A 22,048-nucleotide genomic window follows, 5' to 3' on the forward strand; every position below is an offset into this window, starting at 1 on the left:
TGGGAAGAGAAAGCTTGGAAGTCTCTTTATTCTTATCAAAAGTTCGGTATAAAGGCAGTATACAACAGAAAAGAATCTTATTTTAAGGATGTATCGATTAAACATTTTGACTTGAGAGGAAAAAGTAAGATGTGGTAAGTACCAATAATTATAGTTGCTATGGTTTTGATAACTTTTCAGAGCAATTTCTAATTATCAATAACAGATAAAATCGTACCTAAACACTCTATAGATATGTTACTCTATAAAGATTCGAAGAGGGTGTTAAAAATGTCCAATCAATTTGCAAGGAAATGCAGTGTAAATCACACACTTAAATAGAAATCCTAATTTAAAGTTATGGAATACAACTTTATCTTACCCCAGTAAGTGCGAGTCAGGAAAGAGTTTAAAGGATTGTTAGCGAAACTTGTACCTGCTGCTCTTCACTTACATTGTAGATATTTGATGTACCGAAGAGGAACTTTATAAACGTTCAAACGGAATAAACTTCTTTAGAATTTTCTCGACAATTTATTTTATTAACGTACTTTACATTTCTATAGTTAAATATTTCTTTTCTAGAAAAGATTTTTTTTGGTAGTATTTTACTGTAGTCTATGATAGTACATAGCTACGTTCTCAATGGTGACGTTTCAATATTTGTAAAAAAGATACAGTGGAATCTCTATAACTTGAACCTTGTTAAGTCCAAATCCTCAGTAAGTCGAACTGAACCCTTAAATACTCGGTATCTAGATTTATTTAGACTTTGTAACTCGAACAAAATGTTATTTCCCTGCATAGTAATTTAAGTACATATTTATACTCGCTTATTAAAAAAATCAGACTATGTAAGTCAAAGTAAGTAAAAAATGATGACTATCAAATATTTCATATCCAGAATTTCTTGTTAAGTCGAAGACTCAATAAGTCGATTTTTTTTGCGTATCCATTCATACATTCGAAATATCCAGATTCTACTGTATATAAATAGAACTATATGTGAATTTGATTATATTTTGCTTTCGAATGTGATAAGTTATTACCACGATATTTGTCTGCCCTGTTGTACAGTTATAAAGTATTTCAAAAGTAACCTTAAGTCGTAATTCGTCAAAACACTTGTACAAAACATACATATGTACAAAATAGTATCTTCAATTCATATCTTATACAAGTGCTAAAGAATAAATAAATAAATAAATATATCTTTTATATCTTATATCCTTTTCATTCTACTTAAAATAAAGAAAACAATATATTTCTAATTGTGTTTCAATACAGTTAGATAGAGGGAAATAATAGTTTTCCAAATTATAAAGCGTTCAATAACTATCCTTATTATTAATATACTCGTAGGTACGCAACATGTGTTTCAATTCTCTTTGTGCTTAAATTATGTTTATGACATTTTCTCGAAAAGTGCGTAAACATTTTTGTAAGTATTTAAAACTTATTATTATACATTATTCCAGCACATAGCAGTACTTTAGTATTGTTGGTATTATTAAATTTTTTAAAACATAAATTCAATCAACATTTTTTAAAATCAAATAATAAGTAGATAGGAAACATTTTTTGTCTAACCAAACAACACATATTTCTAAGGTAAATTATCTGCAATGGGCTTAAAGGTAATAGAGGGTCGACCGTAATTCGAAACTAATGTATTTATACTATTTTCGAACCGAAAAACCTCTGAAAATTTGAATTCAGTTTAAAAATGATAGTTTTCAATATCGTCTCTATTCAATACTTGCTCTAAGTTCAAAATAATATGAAAAAAATAAAGGATTTAAATCATTTTTTCACACCGACATTGTATTTGAACATGAAATAGAACCGAACCACTATAATCAAGTCATCTCGTTTTTTATAGAGTCGACCTTCTTGCGGTGAGTGAGACAAAAACATCGGCTAACGGTTCGAATTTCAAACCGCATTCGATGAACTCAGCTGTTGGATTGGCGAGTGCGGAGATGGAGGCGTGGCAGCGCAGCATCGTGGCCCCCACAGATGTCGCTCTGATCCGAGCAGTGCCGCGTTCAAATTTCGAACAGTTGAATGCGTATTGTAACTGTTCGCCGGCGAATTTTACCGCCACGCGACGCTTTTGGCGACGTTGCCACTTCGCGCTACGAAATATAAGGTAAATTGTAGTACGATATTTGTAGCCCCTAGTACGCGGACGTGAAAAGGGCGCAATGAAGCCTTACCTCGCTGTGTTCAGATGATCGTGGAACTCTTAAAGCGTATGTTATTTAAGTGTACCACTCTATTTCAATGGTTATTAATTTGCATGTACGACATTGCCATGAGAGACTATGATTTTTTTTTAACTTGAAAACGGAATTTTCAAGTATATAAAAATATTAAGTTATTCCACTACAGTCGTTATATAAAAATAATCTCATTTCTTAAATCTTATTAAAATAATTACTTATTAGCTATTAGACGTTTAATTTATACGCAGCTAACGATTTATGTTCAGAAAAACTTGACAAGGTTAAAAAATCTCAATTTGATTGAATAAGTTTGCTGTTGATACGTTAAAAATTTACTAAACTGTTAAAAAATATCAATTAAAATTACTTTTTAAAAATAAGTCAAGAAGTGTTAAGGTGCAATTATTCGCATTTTGTTTACAGTAGTCTAGACTAGCAATTCGCGTTTATTAAATAGGTCATCGCCCGTAACTCGTGATTCTCGATTTCCGAGTGTATGCCAATGGCATAGAGTCCATTATCGATTGAAGGATTAGTTTGGTAAATCTTAATCTGTGAAAACACGGTGCATTTTCGCACATAGCTCATTCCGATGTTGTAGAATAAAACTAGATATATGTAATTGCAGTACACTTACTGGATCGTTAATTACAATGTACGATGCTTGACTACACTTGTCCCTTAACAGTCTAATTGCTTGTGTTAACGTTCATTGTAACGTGTTAATGCAACACTTAATTAGTTCACGGCACATCACTCGAGTGAATGAATGAATGAATGAACTAGTCGAGCTACGTTCTATCCATAAATATTAAAAATGAAAAGAAACTCGCTCCATCTGAAGAAATGAATCGTTTTGCTCACATATAACACATTGTAATGTTTGTCTGTGTACTGTATGAGATGACTTGTTTGCTCTGAGCGTAATGTTCTGGAAAAATAAAACTTCGACGCCGCTCAACAATTTTAACATGCGACTTACACCTCCAAGCACTTTTTTCAGTTTCACTTTATATTTTAAGCCATTATAAATAACCAGTAAGTATACAATTATTAATATAGTTTGTAGCAGTAGAAATAGATGATAGATACTCTGCTTTTCTTTTTTTTAGTTTAGTTAGTGAAATTCAGTACTAGTACCATGAGATTACACATCATGAAAAACTTTGTACCTAATCAACATACATAATCATATCCTGCTGATTTGTTAATTTCTTAAACTACTTTTTTGTATAATTTTTTTTGTTCCTTATAATTCAGATATTTAAAATATACTGGATCATCAATTCGTTTTCTTCACAAAAACTATAACCTTGCAAGTCGTTTTTTTAGTTATTGACTAAACGTCATCTTAATTTGTTGGGGCTTCGAGATTCGTTTAAACAGTTTAATTAATAAATTTTCACGTACAATATAGTTATTTGCACATTAATTTGTTTTGGTCAAACTCAATGAAATTAATTGGAGGGTGCATAATTGGGATCTTGAATATTTTCGCTTTGAATTAGATTTTATACACTATACCTAAACGGTAGTTTTACTTTTCGCCTTATCAATATAGTAGAAATACATACATGTAACTACTTGTAAAATTTGATTCAACAAAAGAAATGCAATATTAACATTAATTACAAAATGTATTTGATAAGTAATATGAAATCTGATCAAATAAAATACACTCTATTATTTTTTGGAGAAATATATTAAAAATGTCCATTTTCAAATTCGACTTTATCTAATAATTTACAAAGTTCATTTTCACAATCCGCACTGTTTGGGTATTTCAAAGTAACATTTATCGTAAAAGTCTTTCTTCTCTCAAGTTTCCCCGGGTGGGTACATACAGAGGTCTCTGCCCTTTTACTATCGCAGGGTTTTCTTAGCAACAATTGCTGCGGGTTTGTATTTCGAAGGGTGTGGCTTGGGGAGGCTTCGGAGGGATTCCGCCCAAAGGGGCCCAGGGCGGCCTTGTTTTGTTACCCTCATTCGTACCGCGAATGCAATGCAGTTGCAATTCTCATGATTTTCGCCGTATACAATTTTTTTATTCGAATTTGGCGTATCCGTTGGTTGTAAGTTTATTTCTTGTTTTTTAATTGCTCAAAAACCCGTGTCTGTGTCAGTATTTTTGATTTTAATTAAAAGTGAAGTATGGAAGCAAAATTAAAAAGTGAAAATTAACACTAAATTTGTTTTAATTGGTTCGTCGGATTAATTATTGTGTTGTATTTGGGTGTTAATATTTTGTACAGGTTTTTTCCCTATTTTTATAACAAATATATTGTTCTTGTTCTAATAAATATACCTTTAGTATACAAAAATTGTCATAATGAAATTATGGAACAATTTCCAAATTAAATTGTCCATACTTATATTATTGGAAACACAAAAGTTAATTCGAATATTAATGGTTTACTTTATTATCGGTATCGGCGCTTCGTATAACATTAATGAGGTTAAAGGTTAGGTATGCGTGTAACATAATTAAATTTTATTTTATCGATACAATTTTCAGTTCAACATATTTTTGTGCACGGAAACGGTATGGTCATTAAAGTTATCGATACTTAGAAACTAATGCTAGCTGTTAATAATATCGTAAAATTTTAACGGTTTCAACGTCGCAAAGTTTAGAACCGACAAAGCATTGTTACGTTGGTAAGGAAATGTTCGATAACATTATTAAAATTGATGTAATCCCGGTCGTTATCGGCCACGGCGACTATCTTCAACTCCGGTTTTAACGTTGATGCGCTCGCATGTGGCTTACGTAGCCAATTTTGTTTGCAAAAATTCTCGAATCGGAGTCCATATTCGGAAGCAGTCAGTTGCGCAGGTCATTTAAATTATATTCATTAAATAAAAAAAATTAAACACTGAAATATCAATACTTATGCTATCTGATTGACATACTTTTAGTTTTTAATAATTTCATCATCATCATCAACCGTTGTCTGCCCACTGCTGGACACAAACATTTAGTAATTTGAATAAACTAAATTATTAGTAAACGTTTGCAATTTTAACTGCGAATTAAAGATTACTTTTTATAATTGTAATAATTAAATAAGTAAGAGAAGTTAACGAGATGAATTTTGTTCCAAATAAAAATTATTAATAAATATTAAATATATTTTGTGTATTTTATCAGAGAAATACATTCTTGACATGGTTTATACATGGATAAAATAGCGAACTTGTGCAATCGTGTAACAAAGTTCTATCTATCAATTGTAACTTTTAGCCGCTTATATCTGACCAACATAAAACGCTGTGTTTTTATAGCTCCTATTATTAAAGCCTCCGACTTTAAAACACCCTTATCAAAACGAACAGCGGCGGTAAAATTATATTTACAATGGGCAGTAAATAAACGCAATTCCTGATAAAAAAATCTATTTAAGATAAGATAAAACTGTATTATTAACTACATACGGCTACTCTGTTAAATAATTCTCGGACCAATTAATTATAAGTTCGTTATTAAAACTATAATTATAGCGTGAACAAACCACGTTATACGTTCATATGAAGCAGCGATGCTTATTTTATTAAAGCTCAGCACAGAAAGTTTATGCAATTTGAAAAAACGTTTCTCAGATTATACACAGTTATATTATAAATTATAATATTCTATTAAACTGTTTTCCGGTATTTGTTTTTTTCTTTAATTTGTACGAATCACTAATATTGTAGTCATGTTTGAGTGTCATAGTTACAAGCAACTAAGCCTGGCTTGCCGTACTAACTATTCTACGTTTATAAAGGATTATGTTAGTGATGGTTTCGAAGATGGATTAAACGTTTAATTGAGAAACAACTATTATCCCCTGATTTGCTTTATATCGTAACAATTGATCATCTACTTATGAAAACCTACACACGTAAATTTTATTAAACATACTAGCGGTCAACCGCGACTTCGTCAGAGAATATAGAATCAAAGAAAAGTAGCCTATATTATTTCCGCGGGCAGCAGCTACCTTTACGTCAAAAATAGTTTTTTTTTTCGATCCTTCTTATAAATATATTCAGACCAATTTTATTAATAATTATAGATAATAATAAAATCGCAAAAACCTTGCTACAGAGTCGAGTAAAAATATTCACATTCGGAGATTAACACGGTCAAAAGGGATACACTCATTCATTTCAATAAATATACTAATGAAACATGTCACAAGCATCAAAGCTAACTGGCAATTAAATTACGAACAAACGGACTATCCCTTATAATTCCTCGTGCCGTTGCAAGCTACGTAAATGTTAAATAGTTTAAGCTGTGCATAATATCTTACTAATTAATTAGTGTTCATTTGCTTTACAAATTGAAACTGTCAATATATTTTGTCGTTTAAAAGTGAATATTATATCTTAAGCATAAGGTTCAATATACTCGTAGTACCAAATACTAAAACAAAAATTGTCGTAGATTATTTGCTTGCAATGTTTACTTGACTAAATTTGGGTCTTTTAATTAAAAAAAAAAAGATATCTAGCATTTTAATACCACTCACACAAACAAATGTCTGTAAAGAATTACGTTTCTAATTTCGACTGTAAAATAAGAGGGAGTATAAATACGTAACAAAAGATTTTTCTCGTTCGTCGAAAAGATCAGTTTAAATGTTATTTTACGTAATCTAAATATTTAATTTCTAAACGAAAAAAAGGACTGTGAGTGAATGTATCCTACTAATTACATTTTCATTCTATACTAGCTGCCGCATGGGACTCCGTCTGCGTGGTATTAAAAAAAATCTTAATTAGTGTTCTATGTTTTCTTCTAGATTATGTTCTACATCTATGCAAAATTTCATCGAGATCCATGTAGCTGTTCTGGAGATACCTTCAAACATCCATCCATGTAAACATTCGCATTTATAAGATTAGTAAGATTTAGTTTATATCAATATACATAATCATACCTGAACTGTAATTATATAGTTTTGTGGTATAATTAATATTGTGATTATATAAGTAATCATTAAAGAACTCCATATCAAGAAGGTACCTTATTATAGAATAAATCTTATTGTCATAAATGGCTGATTTTTCTGATAAAAATATAACATTTACAATGAACTTTTAGTGTGTTTTATTTTCAGGCTATTTGTACTTGTGCTTCAAAGTCACGACGCGAAGTATTCAGTACAGATCATTAGTGAAAAATATTTTTGTAATGCTTATTTTTTATGTAAAAACATCATTATGTTGAAAAAGTTCTTCTGAAGTTTAATATTTACTATATAAATATGTGGTATTAAAAATACAAATACTGTAGCGAAGAAAAAACAAATAGCTACTTGAACATAAAATGGCGATGTAAGATTGTCGCAACCATAACCGCTTCTTATCTTAAGTCTTTATATAAGTGGCCAGTGTTATGGCCAATTGATTGGTCATTTAACGTGCACTGTTAATAAACTTGTAAGCTATACAATAACTCGTATTGAGAGCACAAACATCGCATTTGTGATTTGTTAAAGTATCGTGCTGTTGTTTCTACTTCTAGTTTGAAATAGTGATTTCGGTAAATGTTTTTTTTTTATTATTTGTAATCATAAATTTAATCAAATATATAAAATAATAATTTAATTAATAATTACTTAGTTGAACTATTTATTTTCTAAAGAAAGAAATTTTTAAGATCCAACTGATAACGTTCACGAATAATATTAGTCATAGAGTATAATTTAGATATGATGATTAGCGACTCAACTGCATTTTTGTTCTATTAGAGGTAACTAAGATATCCCTCAATTACTAAGGTAAACTTAAGGTCGATCAGTATTGTTTTAGTTCGTGATTTTCACACCCACTTTGGACCTGACTCTCGTGTTCGGTCAAGTCGAAAACTATTGTTTACAGAACATAAGAAAATTAAGTATATCCGATAATCACTCACGCAACTTCAACAATAGAATCACGTTTGAGAGGTTTAACCTTTTAACAATTTCATTATGAAGTTATGATAAAACATTTTGCAATTTTCCATAGCTTTAGCGCAAACTATCTTTAAAAACCATTTGAGAAACGGGTCCTTATGCAAAGCATTAGTAGATATGATATACGAGTAGATACAGCAAATAATAATAATTATATAATATTGTATTGCCCTTCACTAACTTTTATTAAAATTTTATTTATAGAATTTTCTTTCTATGTTTTTGCCTTCTCTAGTTCCTTTATCATACATTCGGAGAAGTGATCAGTGAATTGAAGAATTTACATTTTAAAACGTATGCGACATTCGGTCCTCAGACTGAAATAAAACGAACCTAAAAGGCTCCATTGTCTCTTCCAATAAAAGAGCGGTCTCGTATATGTTTCCATAGAAATGTATAGGTAGTCCATTGTGTACGGATGCTGATTTGTGCCAGTCGCATGGAGGGATAATAAATGATATACTAAGGAGCTCCGAGATAGGGCTTAGAGTTGAAAACTCGAAGCAAATCCCTGTTCTATACTTGTTTCTTGCATTCAAAGTTTATAATAGAAAAGCCTTGTTCTATCTATTTAATGGTACTTTCAATTCGTATAGGATCTTCGTTTGAATATTTATCTACAAGCTTTAATGTATTTTCTTGGTCTTAGTAAACATGATTAAATATGCATACAATTGCACTATAAACATTGGTGATCAAATCCAAGTTTTAGGTACAGTGATTTTTATTTACACAATATTTAAAATGAAAACGTTTCTTTTTTTTGCATATTTACATGAATGCACTTTAACATAAAAGTTTGTTTCGAATTTAGGCGATATAAAAGTAGTAATATAAAAACCTGAATAATAAAATAGCAGCTGATTGATCACTTTTATACGCCTTCTCTTACAAAGTAATGAAAAAAAACTTCTGGTTGATCTTAAGTATCGACTATTAGCCATCAGTCTAATCATTTTATCATTCTAAAATCGTTAGATAAATCCTCAATCAAAAATATCATGTACACCTTTTTATTTCGGTTTACTATTAAAGATTTTTTCTTCTTTTTTTTAATTTGTCTTAATTAAAGAAGCGAGTAAAGTTGTTAAAGGAGACGTCTTTTAATGCGACTTTGAATTGCAAGCGTATTTAAATTTTAGAGACATCAAAAGAAATAAACTTTTTGAGTAAAAATGTGCGCCAATTTAGAATTAAACCAGAGGCAAATGGAAGCTATGACCTAAGGTCGTATTAATATTCTAAAACTCTTTCATTTATACAAAGCATTTACAAATTATTTTTCGCTTGTAATTAAACTGAGATTCGTATTACTAAAATAAATGAGGTACCAAAAAAAGTACGTTATGAACAAAATAATGGAACGAAAGAATTTTTATAAACGAGATGAATCAGTGACTTTTGCTTTATGTAATCATATATTAACATTAATAAAGCCTCATTAATTTATTTCTACCATGGTGAATTGTGAAGCAAATAATATATTCTGGTGCACGATTGGGTCAACAAATTTTAAATTAGGTTGACATCAATATAATAAATACCATTAAGCGTTATCTACAGAAACTAATTTTGTATTAAAGGCAACGACTCCTGGGAGAAATTCTTATAAATGAAATGTAGAAAAATCTTCTTCATCGAATTCCATAACTAACATGTGCTAATAACAGGATATAGTTACTTCGTTATACATCATTATAACTCGTGTTTCTCATCCGTCAACAGGTTTTGCTATAACAAAACAATTGGAATCCTGCTTTGATTCAATCAGGCAAAAACAGATCAGTCAAGTTATGTCTGCGGCCATCGGCAACGGAGAACAGTCAGCGCAAGGTGAATTTAACTCTGTTATTTGAGGAACAGAGTCCGTTGTGGGCGGCACGACGGAGCAGGAAGCCATGCTTAAGGAGCGGCAGAGTTTGGAGGGGTCGCCTGCTGCCCCAGACGAGTGCGCCGGCTGCGGGGGAAGGATACAAGACAGGTGAGATGATCTTTATGCTCGTAACTGCTGTAGACATGGCGCAGTAATGCACTAAATGACATTACAAGTAATTGAAATGCAGCAATAAACTGATATGAGCACACGACCTCGCATAGAAATGGAAACTTTAATAGTTATTTTACAAGCATTATAGATTGAAAAATGCAGCGGCTAACATGTAGACGCACCATTATCAACATGCCTACTGCTTTTTATTATTGGTTGGTGTAGTTGTTCAATGTATGTTCATATATTATGTACTCAATTTTTAAGATACATACGCAGTTTGTTTCATATATATACTCTTCACAGTTATCATGTTTCGTTTTTAAGGCATATAAAAATCATCTATATGAAGTTGTCAATGGGGTATGATTTTGTTAAAGCATATTTGACATGAAAATATAATTACGTACCTACATTTTGGATACCTATCGTATCTAGTTACTGATGTCTATTTTAACTATTTCTCTAGGTTTTACCTACTTGCCGTGGACCGACAATGGCATGGTACTTGCTTGAGATGCTGCGAGTGTCGATTGCCCCTTGACACTGAGCTGACTTGCTTCTCAAGAGATGGAAACATCTACTGCAAGGACGATTACTATAGGTAAATTAGCATCACATTATAAATTATTATTACTTTTGATATTCACTATTCATAAAATTTATATACGGTAAGTATAGATGTTAAAGTTCATTGCGAAGTGCTAGCGAATATTAGCTGGCGAATTATTGCAGAGCTTTGCATATTATATTGAAAATTATGTACCACTCTATTTGGAATATATGTGCGTTCATCTTTGTTAGTCTCGGAATAATACCACCTCCTTCATTCCAATGAAGATACCATAAAATCATTTCTATAAGAAATTCTTAAATTTCAGTTCAATAATTGTACTATTTTCTTCAATTACATTAAGACGTATTCCTGAGTTCACGTTTTTTTTTAATTTTTCGTTTTTATTGAAGTACTAACTCTTTCTTCGTAAAGTTTTTAGAATTTTGATATACACATTAAAATATCTGAAGAAGGAGAAAAAGTTAAAATATTTTACGATAATTGCACGAAAAGTCAAGTGTAGTGGACATGTCGAACGTCAACATGGGGTCGTAATTAAGGCGGGCGGCGTTTGGACCGTCACTCACGATCCAACACACTTGCGTAGCTCCCACACCTGTCGAACACACCAAATACATTATGCATCTGTCTCATTCCAATAAAGCTCGAGTGTACTTTTTAGCGGGAACAATTACTTAATTTGTTAACCACTTTTATATTTATTTACTATCTTCAATTAAATATGTTTATAGTAATTATCAGATGTCTAGCTTCGTACAACAGTATCAAGTTACAAATTTTCTTACTGTTCTTAATAAAAATCTGGTATAAGCCATAGAGAACCACGTAAAATATTTTTCCAACACTCAAGAATCGAATGAATGAAGACACATAGTTATGTAACACGTAGTAAAAAACATATAATAACATATGATAATTTTAACTGGGGGTCAAATCTAAAAGAAGTTGGTAAATATTTTTGTAGGTGGGGTTGCTTGAGTGGAACATATGGTATAATTGTTATATTATTCCAAGTGCTATTGGTTTGAATGGGATATATTGAGGGTTTATTATTGAAATGAGAAATGTTACCCAAACACACACTACACAAATTAGAAAACTTAAAGAAGTAAATGGTCTACAAAGGCCAATTTATAATATTCTTCCCACCGTTTTCTAATAAGGAAAAGGTAGGTATGGGAAGTGTAATTAGCAGGGGAGGGGTATGGAAAGGGGAAATATTTCTGTACATTCTTTGCTCTTTCTATTTTAATAATGGATCTAGTTTAATAACTTACTTATAGCGGATGATTATGAAAACGCTATTTTACACGTTTCTGGTGATCGCTTGCTCGTATGCTACGCGTTCTGCAACTTGGATACTATACGTGTCCTTCCGTCTCCGTCCCTATCGTAGGTATGCTGCTTTTATCTGCCCCAACTAAAGCATCTTGTTCCAGAATGTTCTGCGTGAAGCGCTGCGCTCGCTGTGGCAATGGCATTACCGCTAACGAGCTTGTGATGAGAGCACGCGACATGGTGTACCACCTAACTTGCTTCACATGCTTCACTTGTGGCACTCTACTGTCCAAGGGTGACGTGTTCGGCATGAGAGATGGATTGGTGTACTGTCGTCCACACTATGATAACGCGTGTATGGATGAATATTGTGAAGACGATACGAACAGCGTCTATAGGTAAGGCCGAGTAGGTTAACGTTTGTTCGTGATTTCAATAAACTTATTGTTGCAATATCGTGGTCAAATTCGAGATCACCTTGAATTTAAAACCTTTCATCTAAAACTTGTATTGGAAAACTCTTTTTTATTCTTAAATTCGATTATTACTTCACAGAATACTGATGCATAAGAGGTCAATATTTTACATATTTACTAATATAACATTTTATTTTTGACCTACATGTTGTTATTCAAACTAACCAATGTCGTCTCTCCACAAATTTCTCGATTGCTACAGTCTCGAGCAACTACAAACTAGACGTTACTACTCGTATAACTGTCGTAGTTACGCGATTGTTAGTCTCAATTTGCTTCCGTTGATTCTGATTGGGCGGATCGAATTCTAACCACGTTACTCCTGTTTCCTGGATTTGTCGTCAAATTATTACTTACTACTAAGATAACTGAACGGTAATGTTGTCGCCTTTGAACTTTGTTCATTTTATAAAATTGTTTATTATTACCAATTAATTTTATTAAAGAAAAGTAGAATAAATTATACAAATAAAAGACTTCTTTAAAATAAATAATATATCTCCTTCGAAGCCTTTGGTATAAAAGCTTTATAGAATTGATAATTAACTTAAATCAAAGGAAACATCTTAATTTAGTTAGATCCTTTAAAATATCTTTGTAATCATTCCTTTACACACACAGGTGTCAAGATATGCACAGCGGAGGTGATTCTCCATCACAGTTCTACAACGGAGGACCAAGTCACAAAGGACGTCCTAGGAAAAGAAAACTAGCTCAAGGGTCACCCGAAGACATGCAGGTGCAAACAATGCGAATGAGCAGCACAGCACTCGGTAAGTGAGAAAAAACCTAAAGTGCCATTTGTAAAGCGAATCATTTCATCCAAAGCGAATGTTAAACTCACTAATTTAATTAAGGTCTGCTAGTCTGTAAATATTTACCGACTGAAAGATTTCAAAAAGAAATTCAAGCTTTCCGACGTTCGCTACCCCTTAAAACAATTTCTGTGAGATTGCGCTTATGACATGGTAAGTTTCGCAGTAAAAACGCTCTTACGATCATAATTAGTATGAAACTTAGAGTTGACCAGTCTACTATTGTACTTTTTTTGTGAAAACGATAACAACTGGCAAATTTATAAATATTTCATCTAGAGTCGCTTCAAATTTAGCAGAAATCTCAGAAGGGAAAGCACGCCGCGTTACTCGCGCTGGCGTCCCAGATGTCAATTCATCCCAGCCCGAACGTAATCACGACTAATGAATAGGCGACGCATTGTCGAAATTGCTCTCGTCCCTTTCTCGCGCAACGTGAGGTAGTAAGGCTGAGCGGGAGGTGGGTAGACGTGAGCGTTGGGTCTCCTGCCGGGGTCGGTCGTCTGGATTATTCTTTATAGCGTCGAAATGCGAGGCACTCATTGAGTTGGATTCATTTTGTGTGACTCCTCAACCCGATTAATCATGGCGCTGGACTGTATGGATCACGGGACGACACTTCGTTATACTTTCCATTGGAGAGTTTACGCACTTGGAAATTCAGCCGCAACGGCACTACGTGCATGGTTGCGGCACTGTACATCACTCTACGTCCGTCAAAGTCGCTTAGTTTTTAATTTATCATTTAAACAAAATTTTTACAGCTGAGTGGAAATGTCAATATCGTTTTAAAAACAGCTTAATTGTTTTAGTTCCTTTCTTTAATTTGTCAAGCTGAACATAATGTGTGTATGTACATTTATGTATTTTTATAATATTTCAATTTTACTTTTTTTATCTTATATTTCTCAGGAAAATGTTCAATTAACTTACTTTTTTTGTGACTCGATACAAGTAATTTTAATAGTGATGGAAATATTTGCTACTGCTAAGTTGAATTATCAATTAATCACAATAATAGAAGAGAATATGCATATAAAATAAAATTTTACTTTGTTAAAAAAATATTTAGTGCAACGTGCAGAAACAGAACATGAATAAGTGGCTTCCCGCCAACTAATGCTCTTTGTTGGCACAACAACGCCACTCGAACGTTGCGCGTGACGGTGATAATGGTAACTAAGTGCTCTTCAAAAACTACGTGCCTTATCGGAAATCGAAAAAAAAAATCAATTCTCAAATTGTTCGCCTCTTGCTCAAGTACGTTAACTTTTTCTGTTTTCAATTTTAAATTTAAATTGCGTTTAAGATTACGATTGCATATTAAACGTATGAAATAATTTAGATTGATCTAATATTATAGGTACTTATGTATGAATAGATAATGAAAAAATAGTAAAAAGTAAAAATAAATTATAAAATCACTATGAACACTTTTGCATGTAACACTGTATCAAAAAAAACTAGTTGTACATTAATGTTACCATACAAAATTAACTTAATATTACAATAATGTTTGCCCATACTTAAGAACTATATTACTTATATTTTTTTTTTTGTAAAAATTGTATTTTTATATTCACACGTGATCAAAAAGCAAAATAATTCTATGCAACTGTACATATTGCAAGAGTTTAGTGTAGAAGTTGTGAAAATAGATAAGACAAGCAATAACTGGACCTCCCGGTTCACTTTGTAATTTATTAATTAGATCAACATTTCTAAATGAAAGGCAGATGTATGGCGGGTTCTTCACGCGGAACGACTGCCACAGAGGCCGTAATAGAATTTAGTTTTAATTAATAAAATTTAATAAAACAAAAAAATACAGCGCGTGGTGTTCGAAATGACATTCCCGACTCTTATCTTATAATCATCGGGGTCCGTCGCTTACGGTAAAAAAGTCATTTAGTGTTTGAAGCCATTTCTCATGAGCGTACCTATTCACACCTGCGGTAGCAGATTACTTGTGTTTTGTATACTAGTTTCACAAGCCACGCCGCGCAGGTGTATAAACAAATCTACGCGACACTAATTAAATTTAACCTGTAATTATAACATTGATTAAAATAATTGGATCATAGTATCTGCACACAACATCGATATTAAGATAATAATCTCTATTTATTATAACGAATGCATACCGTTTGCATTTATTTGCCTCGATGTTTTGTGAGATTAGAGATCTTTTTAAAATTGAAATTTATTATTCGATGTATCACCTAAAAGTTCAATCAAGACTTTTTATGGAACTTTTCTTTTCTATATTAAACTAATATATCTTCAACTGATATAATATATCGTAAACTGCTGGTATATCAAACGAGTCTATATGAGTAAGTTTGAAAATAATTTGGGCCACTAGCCATAGTTAGGTACACTTGTAATATTAACATTGAAAGCTCAATTAACCGTGTTCAAAACATATCTATAAACAATCAAAACCTGTATAAGTTGTATTAGTTACATTAATACAAAATTAAAATGTTTTTCTTGTGATCTATAATTACTAAAGTCGATTTACTTTAATTTTGAAATATCGTATCATTTGAATAAGTAAGTATACCTACTACGCTTTAAAATTTATTAAAATTTAAGTGGCACCTGTACTAAACCCGAATCAATATTTAGATCATTTTTTTTACTCCATACATTTTATATTTATATATTGTTTATTGCTATCGTTTTATAGATAAACATTTTGAGGTTACTTCGTATCGATAATTTCCAATAAATTACTTTTAATCGCTTAATATATGTAAATTATTGACTTTCGTTGACTTTAACTTTTTTTTTTATAATTAACCATTGCTTATGTATTTGTTGTATCGTTTTCATTTAATTATTTTATTTTCAACTTTTTCTTAACTTTATATATCTACTAGCTGTCACAACAAAGACCGACTTCGCGGAATAAAAAAAAATCTTAATTAGTAGCCCACGTGTTCTTCCAGAAAATGTTCTACGTCGATGAAAAATTTCAGTGAGATCTGTTTAGCTGTTGTGGAGATACCTTCTACAAACATTCATTCATAAATTCATCCATCCATCTAAACTTTCGCAATTATAATATTAGTCAGATATAGTGAGATTGTACTTGGCAACAAACTAGGTGCCATTTTTGACGGTTTCGAAAAAGAGTTTATTATTAAAAATCTAACTATTTTCAACATTATTTGATTTTATAAAAATATATAAGTGAACATGTATGTTTAGAACAAATTAAACGTATAAAATTTGCTCAAAGATATTGCGAATATATATAAGTAATTATAACGTTTATATCAGAAAAAGTTGCCATACTTTGCACCTTTCTATCACTGCCCTGTCAAACTTTTAATTGCTATAAGTTTTTAGGGTCGAGAAGGTCAATCAGATAAAAAAAATAGTGATATAAGAAAGCGTTATGCGTATTCCACTCTTACAGCTACTTATTTATTGCTCGGTGTTGCTACTAACAACTTTATTGAACGGATGTCGTCAGATAGTGACCAAAGATAACAGGCATTCCAACGCACTGCAGTCGAAACACTCCGGACAGGATAACCTCGCCTTTTATAACGCGCATTTGAGAAAGTAAGAATTTACTTTACAAGATATAGTACAAAAACTATGACGATTTCTATGCATTAGAATGAAGTCATTTAAAATCAAACACTTTATAATCAATGATTAAATCAATCGAATGAAACCAGTATTGCGGCTCAAGTATTTTGACTTGTCAGTACCTAGGTATTCGACACATCCCTTAAAGAACAGGCGCAAAAGTTATAAAATATTAATTAAAATTAAAAACATGAATTTATATTCATAAGATTATAAGTTATTTATAAAAACATAATTATTTAAGTATATAATATTTTTGATGTAATAACTGGCCGCCGAGAAAACCTTCACCTCGTAACTAAAAATTATAACAACGGTTGATTTAAACGGGAATAGGAATGCATTGTGTGTGCTCTTGTAATTATTTGTAAATAGTGTGGTGAAATCATAAAGGAGATTTCATAACAGTTGGTACTAGTTAATATTTTTTCATCGGAAAATAATTCAAGTTCGCAAATGGTCTTCGCAATTTCTTACGTAACTTTAGAGACCCCTAATGGTTGGATAGCAAAACTAGTTTCATATTATGTATGAAAAATAATTCGAATACCATTTATTCTTATCTCTTACACACATATATGTTAGAAAAATTTCAACCAACTGTAAATAAATATTGTATCAATACGAGCTCCTAAACCGGCAGCTTTCGTTTCACTTCTATATCGGCTTACAAGTCCACCAAATTATTTATTGTTGTTATGCCCAAGGCATAAGCTATCGAGTTTAAATATTTAAATAAAAGCAATTCTATTGTAGATTTGTTGATCTGTTTATAAAAAAAAATGATACTAGTTTATGTGTTTTTCACGTGTTTATAAAATAAACTACCTAAGTATACACTATAGACTGAGTATAGGTAAGGTCTGCAGGTCTGGTGATCGAAAAAAATAATAATAGAAATTAATCTTGAAAACTGTCAACTGAAAAGTTGTTTTAATAAAGCGCTCGCTCTTCTTGTTTGTACCAAACCTCCGCGGCGCCTATCACTGCAATAAAACACGTATTCCCGCGTAGCTCCTTTATTTTTTTTACAACCAATCGTTAATATCGAAGTTTTTACGACACCGATGCTTTATTACTATTTTTTTTTGTGAAAAGCTGTTTACGTAAAGTCGGTAACATGTTAATTCTATCAATAAAATTGAAACAATTTCAAGTGGTATCAAACTGGTCGCTTTTATGATTAGGTCGGCATTTACATCGGGATTATGTCCGTAGTAAATTATAGTTCCAAATACGGACCGCGTTGAGCATAAACTGCTATAGATAGAACCATTTTGGTTTATTGATTAAATACAGGTTTGAGTATATTATAAGAAGTAATAATATTTTAGTTTTAAAAATGAAGAATATTAGAAAAGTATTCATAGAGACTGTTTAATTTTTTTTTTATATAAGAGAAGGGGCAAACGAGTAGCGGGAACACCAAGGTGTTCATCGACGCCCATGGACATCTGCAATTCCAGAGGAATCACAGATACCACAACAATTAACCTTTAAACGAAACACAATTTTAAAGTAATACTAGAATTTTATTAAAATCGGCTCAACACGACCACACAGAAGATAGGCGACAAGTGGAAGCAAAATGTACGTGACGGAGACCTAATTTTATTCGTCTTTCCTTTCCCACCATTTTCTTATACGGAAAAGATAAAAATGGGAATTGGATTTGACGGTGGAGGACACATAGGACGAGGAAATATTCTCTTGCAGTGAGGCCCCTCCACATTCGATTAAAGGTAGGCAGCGCATCTTCAATTGCGGATGTCTATGGGTAGCGGTAGCGGGAATGAAGGTAACCGCTTGCTCGTTTGCCATGTTATAATATAAAAAAAAACATTTGTTGGTATCAGATCCACTATTGATTCAAAGTTGAAAATAAATACCTACTTTCTCGATAACATCTAAATACTCGTATATGGCATAATTTCTGTTATTCATTGATTCCATTCTATTTTAAACACTCGAATAAGAAATTTAATTACGTTACAAAAATAATTAAGCTATTTTTAAACTATGGTTAATAGATAAATTATTCAAACCCATGATTATACATTAATATTAAAGAATTATAAATTGGCCTCATGGAGCAGCGGCGTTAAGGGTCGCTAGTCACCCAGCTGTGTTAAGGATCTAGAAATTAATTATTAAAAACCACTGTTCTCTTACAACACGACCGAACCGGCCATTAGCAGATATCATTCACATCGGAATACGCCCAATTATCGGTACATTTATCATCGCATGTTATTTGTTTTGACGAACGTGTAAGCAGCGGGTACGGGCTTGTTTCCTTTAATTATTAATTTTCGGTTTTTTGATGAAATTCCGTTGGCTATTTGGCTTTTTAACGACCAAGACGAGTGGTTCGAGGTGATAACTTCAGATAAGCTTCACGCCTTTTGCGCTTTAATGTTTTAAATTTGTCAGACATTTACGGTCAATCATATCACGTATTATATATATTACGTATGTATATTACGTACGTATATTACGTATCTTTATATTACTGCACATATTACTATTTTCAGTTACAATAAAGGTCCCATCTTCCATATTCGGTATACAAATTTCTTGCAAAAGTTCATAGCCTGTGAAAACATGCGACTTATCGTAGCTTCAGAAACGAATAAATCATTGAAGACACCTCTTTTACGTTTACTTTATAGTAACTACTATTCCATAACATTCATTTGCAAGACTATTATTCAACGTCATCTGCAAACAAAATTTCCAAACCATGTTTTACATTTGTAAAACAGAATGAAGTGACAAAATATTTTAACCAAAAGAAAATAACCAAAAATTATTGGCACTACGCCAGTTGAAACTTTGGTAAGTATAGGAAGTCGGTGGGTATGGCTAGCAAAAAATCAATTGATCGCGATCCGTGAACCAAAAACCGCAGTGCGGAGGTGCGCAATCAAATTGTTCACTAATCCTCACGCTTCCTCTCACCAACAATGGTCTTGGAAAAAGTTTAGGATGTGGTGACGAGCAGACAGTGACCGATACGCTACAATGCTACAGACAGACAAAGTTTCTCGACTGTTCAAAGTCTAATTTCGCCGCCGCGCCGGCCAGCGTTCCGTTCCGTCCAAGTTTGAGAAGACTTTGCAAACATAGCTTCCTCAAACTTTCAATAATTTAGCTAATATGAAATCTATATAATATTCACTTTTAAGGCAAATCTAATACTATCTATTGATATCCTTGATACTCATCCTCAAATCTGAAACCAAGTAATTTTTTTTATTTCTTCTTGACATAGCTTAGGATTATTAAAACTGTACATAAAGATTTAAATAAACCAAGGAAGTTTCTTTATACTGGCTAAAAATATTTCCTTTTATGTAGCGAAATCCTTGTAATAAGAATGCAGTCATTTAAAACGCCTGTTAGCTTCAATCACAATCACAACTTGTAGATTTCACTAAAACTAGTCTCAGACCTAGTCTAACTAGACCAGATCATCAGTTCATCAAGAAGGCATTGATTACTAATAATAGTATAGTTAGTGGCACTGCGAAAAATATTATATTTGTGAATAAGCTAAGCGTACAGCGAATTAATAATAACAGCGACGATTTCTTAATAGTGAAAAGAAGTAGTTTATTCATCATTGTTGTTGTTTCAGAAATACTGCATAGAGGTGATTTGTCTTCCTCAATGGAATCATTGGCTTACGATTCGTCAGTGGCTTCGCCAGGTAGCGTCTCGAGCCACACACAACGCACCAAGCGAATGCGAACCAGCTTCAAGCATCACCAGCTGCGCACCATGAAGTCCTACTTTGCGATTAATCAAAATCCTGACGCCAAAGATTTAAAACAGCTTGCGCAGAAAACTGGCCTCTCGAAACGAGTCCTACAGGTCGGTCGAGATATATAACGTTAAGTAACTATGAAAAAGACAAAAACAACACACTGATGAAAAGAGACGGCATATACTTGACTTTGATTTATTTTTGTTTAGTAGACATATACATTTCATGAGAAATATATTTTTAATTTGACAGGTCTGGTTTCAAAATGCGCGGGCAAAGTGGCGACGTAACATCATGCGTCAAGAATCGAACCAGCACGTACCGATGACCGCGAACGGCAACCCGGGCCACTCGGGGAACACGTCTCTTGTACCAGGACCGGTGTCGACGAATGGTGTCCCTTCTACAATGATGATGGGCGAACCACTCCAAGGTATAGACGACATGAGAGTACATACTCCTCATCCGATAAGTTTCAACGAATTGTATTAATAAACGATGATAAAAATCGAGTCGTACATTACTATCTTTGTATTCTTTTAGCGGCAACGACGCTCTATGTAGACTTGTTATATAAATATATCATGCATCAATTTGTCACTGTATCGTTCTTATAACATATAAAAGTATGTTTCGTGATAACAAGTTCGTTGAGCACTACAATCATGTGTTATAGTTGTAATAATATCTTCACTATCCTTCATTAAAAAACCTTCGCTAAAAAGATTCATAAAATAAGATATTGAAATCTTGTTTTTAGTAGTAATAACAAAGAGTACTTTAAAGCATAAATACCAAATGGTCTTCTCCAAAAATACTGCCGTTCTCTATAATAAAATTACAGTGGATGTATTTATGTGCTTCAATATAACATTCCTTACTCGTATTATTTAAATATTATTTAATAGCTTTATGTACATAAAGTGGTACTAGTCAAAAGTAGTGATAATATATATTATATTTATGTTAAAATGCAACGTAGATATTTTAAATTAATTTTGTTAAGGGTTAATATCTATGTATGCTACATTATAGCAAGTGAGTGTTGTATTTTATTATAATTTAATTTGAACTATATGTACGTTAACTCTTGTAGTATGAAACTGTATGTTAAATATAGAATTTGTACGAAGTAAATGTATTTAAATATATTTCTTCTAATGTAGCGATCATAATGTAATGATCATCACTTTGTTACGTTTAAATGTTACAAGAAAAAAAAAAATTAACTTCATATGTGACTGTATTTTTAAGGCTATATCGGATACATTCCAGTATTAATATAATGAAGATATAAATTTCATTTTTTTTTTCATGTTGAAAAACGTGTCAAAGTTTAAGAAAGAAATACATTTGCAAGGCTTCTTATAAACATTATAATGGTC

At 32.1% G+C, this 22,048-nt stretch overlaps 1 protein-coding gene across 1 annotated transcript; it reads left to right on the plus strand.

The window, feature by feature from the left end:
- The first annotated feature begins 2,031 nt into the window (after positions 1-2,031).
- Positions 2,032-21,202, plus strand: LOC106717091 (LIM/homeobox protein Lhx9). The gene is made up of 7 exons (XM_014510804.2): positions 2,032-2,131; positions 9,881-10,136; positions 10,612-10,746; positions 12,159-12,395; positions 13,095-13,246; positions 20,535-20,770; positions 20,916-21,202. Exons 2-7 carry the CDS (start codon positions 10,054-10,056, stop codon positions 21,153-21,155), a joined length of 1,083 nt encoding a protein of 360 aa, XP_014366290.2. The 5' UTR covers positions 2,032-2,131; positions 9,881-10,053; the 3' UTR covers positions 21,156-21,202.
- The last annotated feature ends 846 nt before the right edge of the window (positions 21,203-22,048 follow it).

This window comes from Papilio machaon, chromosome Z, assembly GCF_912999745.1.
Source record: "Papilio machaon chromosome Z, ilPapMach1.1, whole genome shotgun sequence".
NCBI lineage: Eukaryota > Metazoa > Arthropoda > Insecta > Lepidoptera > Papilionidae > Papilio > Papilio machaon.